This window comes from Populus euphratica, unplaced genomic scaffold (assembly GCF_000495115.2).
Source record: "Populus euphratica unplaced genomic scaffold, PopEup_1.0 scaffold78.1, whole genome shotgun sequence".
Classification (NCBI taxonomy): Eukaryota; Viridiplantae; Streptophyta; class Magnoliopsida; order Malpighiales; family Salicaceae; genus Populus; species Populus euphratica.
Window position 1 is genome coordinate 11500 of NW_011499867.1, and position 5152 is coordinate 16651.

The 5152-nt window shown below is 36.8% G+C and overlaps 1 protein-coding gene across 1 annotated transcript; it reads right to left on the reverse strand.

The window, feature by feature from the left end:
- Positions 1–3544: 3544 nt before the first annotated feature.
- LOC105126288 (zinc finger A20 and AN1 domain-containing stress-associated protein 5-like) lies at positions 3545–4711 on the reverse strand. Its single transcript, XM_011027110.1, has one exon. It carries the CDS (start codon positions 4576–4578, stop codon positions 4039–4041), a length of 540 nt encoding a protein of 179 aa, XP_011025412.1. The 5' UTR covers positions 4579–4711; the 3' UTR covers positions 3545–4038.
- Positions 4712–5152: the final 441 nt, after the last annotated feature.

Below are 5152 nucleotides of genomic sequence, written 5' to 3' on the forward strand. Positions count from 1 at the left end.
AGGATTCGTTTTTGGGCCCTTCGGCTTTTGTTTGGTACACTTCCATTGGACAATTGAAAAAAAAAAAACCTCAGGACGACATCATCCACCCAGTGAAAAATTGTGGGTTTTCCTGTCCATATAATTTATGGCAAGGTTATTAGGATTTTATTGGCTTAAAGATCCGACCAGAAAAATCAAGCTGAGCCAAAATCCTGATTTTTCTATTAAATGGCTAAGATAAAACCAAGGTAGTGGCTAATGCATCTAAAGACTTGTAAAAGGCAATTTTAAGGTGGTTAATTATATGATCTCGTGATGCTTTTATTCATTGAAGCCGAGTAAGGGTCACATGTGGGCTTATGGTGGGGGTAACCCACCACCTCCTCACACTTTCGGTCATCTTAAGCTATCTTTCTGCAATTGAAAATTGCTGCCTAGTTGTGATGTGGCCATTTCCTCTTGATTTTCTTTTCGATTCTCGTTCAATGTTTATATAATTAAATCAGTGTTGATTTTTATTTTATTTTTACTTCTTCCAACTGGCCACGCGACTTCGTAAGCTTCAACTTCTTCGATGAATTATGAAATTTCCATCGTAAATCTTATACCTCCCTGAATATCCTGATTTATTTACTTTATTTTCTTGGGTCTGTTTAGTATGTATATAATTTTTTGGTCATGAATGATGAATTCTTGTCTTTGAGATGTCGTAGCTTCTAGTATGCTGAAATTTAAGAGTGTTATAGTTACCAAATTCGAAACAATCTTCTTTGCCGAACAGTTGATGGCAACATCATCGGCAATCTTCTCAGCTCAATTGAGAAATATTCCTCTCAGCCTTGGTGCCACTATTTTCCTGATCGCCAATATTTTATTCCCCGACGGACATTCCAATGCTTAAAATTTGGCGTTGCTCTTTAAAATATTTAACCTTAATTATATATTGGAGTACAGATTTAGGTTGGTGGGAAAGCTACCTCTCGGCTTCATGGCAAAGCGAAGAGAAATCCTCACCCATTCTACCTTGACATTGTTGAGGGATGCTCCTTGCCGTCAAGACAGCTCAGATCCATGCTGACCATAAAAATCCCAGGTTCTTGAAATGCACAAACAGGTCTGATTTGTACAGTCGACCTATCGCAACTATACCTTGCACGAGCCAAAATAATTATCAATAAATTGTTTTTTTAACCTACACATATATCATCTTAGGACAGATTAAGAAAATCTATTAAATTATTATAAAGATATAAGACTCATTGCCATGCATTTTTCCATACAATTCCATGCTTGCTTCAAGCATATGAAGGAGTCTTCGTTGTACTGCTTTGAAAAATGCAGAAGTCATTGAGTTAGCGCCTGACCTAAGAAATATGAGTCATTCACCTTGTCTCGTGCTCGTTCTTTCATGTCCGCCTCAACAAGCTTTTGTCTTTCTAACATACTTTTAGACCCTAATTTTTCTCCCCCTTCTTGGCATCGCAGGGGATATTTTCATATTAGAAACTAGAAAGCAAATCCCCACTCACCCACCCCATCCTTTTTCTTTTGGGCATAAAAAATCTCTAGATAATCAGTCGGCCACAGGACAACATAAAGAAAACAAACAGGGCCGATCCCGTTCTTGTCATCGTTCAATCACACACCAAACAAGTTCTCTGTGACTACAACAAGACCTGACAGGCAGAAAAATTATTGTCGCCCCATCGATACCATACATATTTAGCCTCTTTTCTTGTCTTCCCCTCACTTCCCACTGTTTTTTTATCGGGAGTAGGAATACCGAACAAGCAAGAACCTTTCTCAGCTATGTCTTAATGTGTATGTTTAACATCATCCCCTTTCAGTTAGGACCACGTATCAGCATTTTATACCACGAACTGAAAAAGATAAAGGAATGGGATCGAATTTTCCTACACTTTTAACTCTTATTTTTATGACTCGAAACAAGGAAATTGGTAAATCCACAGAATGGGTTCGAAGTCCATGACGAAGGAAAGCGACTTGATTCTTATCAGAGATATCAGTTCCCTAGAGATCATCTTACGTGTTTGGATCTAATCTTAAGTGGAACATGTGGGATATCTACGAGGCCTATCTGTCACCTCTTTTGTGGTTGGTTTTGGAGTCGCCGAGCAAGTTTTAGCATCACGGAACCAAACCGAATTTCCTTCTTGCTTTCAGCAAAAAGTGGGCAGTCTTTTCGTTTTCCAGGCAGATGCCTGTTTGTGTGAAAAAATATTTAATCGATATTTTTTAAACTTGTATAGTGTTTTCCGACACCTAGTTATAGCAATCGCTGAAAACTATTAGTATTGTTTTATGAATAGTTCTAATTAATTCAATTTAGACGAAACAAATAATTCAATTCGGGATAAAATTTCACCTCATCAGGTAGAAACTAGAGATCCGCCCCAAACTATTGGAAAAAACCTGATTTTTATAACGAAGTTGGAGGTATTTTTGTTTGAAAAAATGTAAAATTAATTGTTTTTGTACTAGTTTGATTCTGGGTAATACGCTGAGAGATGAAGTTTTTTTTTTTTAATCAATGCATAAAAACAGTGAGGACATGGTTAAAAAAAATTATCATGAAAAAAATTTAACTTTAGACTAAAAAGTTTATAGGTATATTCAATAAAATAAATTAAAAATTATGTATATCATTAATAATAATAAATATGTTGATTCAACTAAAAATTGAGTTGAAAAGTAAGATAAATATATTGAGTTTTTTTAAATTTTAGCTTGTTTAAATAAATAAATTCTTTTACAAACCAAACATTAATTTAATATTAAAATTTATTTTTAATATCATAAGAGGCTAATATAAAACCAACCGAAATAAAACTTTAAACTCAATTGCAAGTCCACTTATTATAATAAAAGAACTAAAGCATGAATAGAAAAATCATAATATATATATATATCATTGAAAGTCAACTCAAGAATTATATGTATCATCTCTAATATATTTTTGTGGTTTTGATATTAATATATCAAGAAAGAAAAACAATATTTCTGTCCATCGAAAAGCATTTTAAATCTCATCACTAGATGCAATCTCCTCCAGGACACTTATGGGGTTTTGGTGAGAGGCAAACCCCACCGGACTCATAGCCATCATAGAATATCCTCCCGCAACCAAACTAAAAAATAAATAAAAAATCGTCACCACCAGAGCCAATAGCAAATGTGACATTCTTATTGGTTTATATTCTGGACAGCTTTACAGGGCATCGAAAGGACACCTACCCCGCCAACCCCCCCAAAAAATAAAAAAAAACAATTTGGGCTCTAATTCCTAGTCCATTCCATCCTGTACCCGCGCCTCCATGAAGTCAGTTACATGCCAATCAACCACAGCCATCCGATCATTACTTCTTCTCGAGATCTCAACACCTCAATATTATTTGGCAAACAAACGCAACAACTTGCGCAAATGTCCCCGTCACGCCCAACTCCACCTCACAGCCTTTTTTCTTGCTTTTCACAATGCCAATCATGTCAAGTGTCAACTAAAGTAAACTTATCACGCTATTTTGCCACTACCCCCACTGGCTTATTAAAATCTCACGATATATTAAAAGAACACAACAACACATGTCATTACACGTGGGGCCCAGAACTTTCCAAACCTTACAACTGCAAATTCCAAGTCCACATGTAAAATAAATTGACATAAAAGCCCTCACGTTTTCACCCCAATTTACATTCACATGACATTGCCATCATCGACTTTCCAGAAACAATCATGTCCAATCCAAGCTCTAACAAATACAAAAACAAAAACATCAAGCACAATAATAAGCATCATAATATTAATAATATTAATCTTTAATTTCTAAAAAAAAAGTAAAAAAAAGTGAATGAAAATCTATAGATTGATCCAACAACACGAAGAATTTGATCTTGATCTCGGTGTTTAAACTTCTTGATAATCTTGAAACCCATGATGATTCAACGATATCTCTTGGTAGAACGTACTCGGTCGAGATCTCTTTGGTTTGTATCGAGAGAATCGATCACCCTGAAATGCACGTCTTTTTTCTTGATTCAAACTCTAACAATTTTGGCAGCTTTAACAACAGGATTCTCTCTCGCGATAGCTTCGCGACCTGCAGTTTTGTAATCGTAGCTACAATCATGTCGATCTGAGTACCGATGCTCCCAGCAAAACAGCTCCCCACACCGACACCGGAATCCAGTCAATCCCACCCTTCTTCGGCACCCTGAGCACCTGTTCACCTCTTTCTTCGCCACATGAGAAGCACAGGATCTTTCTTTATCCGATGCTTTTTCAGGTGACTTTTGTGGATCTTTCACCAGCGAACGAGATATGCTGGATCTCGCCGACTTCTCGCCGGTGAATTTTAAGATCTCGTTGTTAGATACGCTGGTTGCTGTTGCTGCAAACGTCATGCTAGTGGCGGTGGAAGAGGAAGAAGAATTAGACGTGCTGGTGGTCGCGTTGAAACATTTCTGACACATGTTGTTAGTTGCAGGATTACCCGTAACTCCACAATTATTGATACATGAAGTCAAGGTTTCTGGTACCTTGAACTCGGTCTCTTCTTTCTCTGCTCTTTGAGCCATTTCTTGATGAATTTTTTTGCTTTTCAAGAATTCGGAATCGAAGAACTCTTGAGCTGTTGTGAGGGTTCTTGTTTTAGTTTTGAGAGAGAAAGAAGAGAGAAAGGTTGGGGTTGGGTGCTAGTGAAGAGAGAGATGGGGGGGATTTGAAGGGATTGAAAGGTCGGTTATGGCGAGGAAGAATATGGGCCTCATAGAGACGCGTATCAAACATTTCTTTTTGGACTTTTTTTTTTTGTAGTCTCGTGACAGATATGCCCTTTTGAATTGTGTGGAATCACAACTCAAGAGATGTTAATACCACCATCGAGAAAGTACATGATGTGGCTCTGCTTATTTTATGCAAATCAGTGTGGACCTGTAATTCAACTACTTGGATGTCCTGCTTCTGCTTCGTTAATTCTCTATGCAAATTGCTCATTCAAAAAGCTTTCTTTGCTGGCTGGCTAGACTCGTTTTTGTTAAATATTGCAATAGTTTCCGATAGATCAGCATGATATATCAGCATTTATTGTTTTTGTTTGAATCTGTCTTTTAAAAGAATGATTAAAGACAGAGTAACAATTCATTGTTTCTA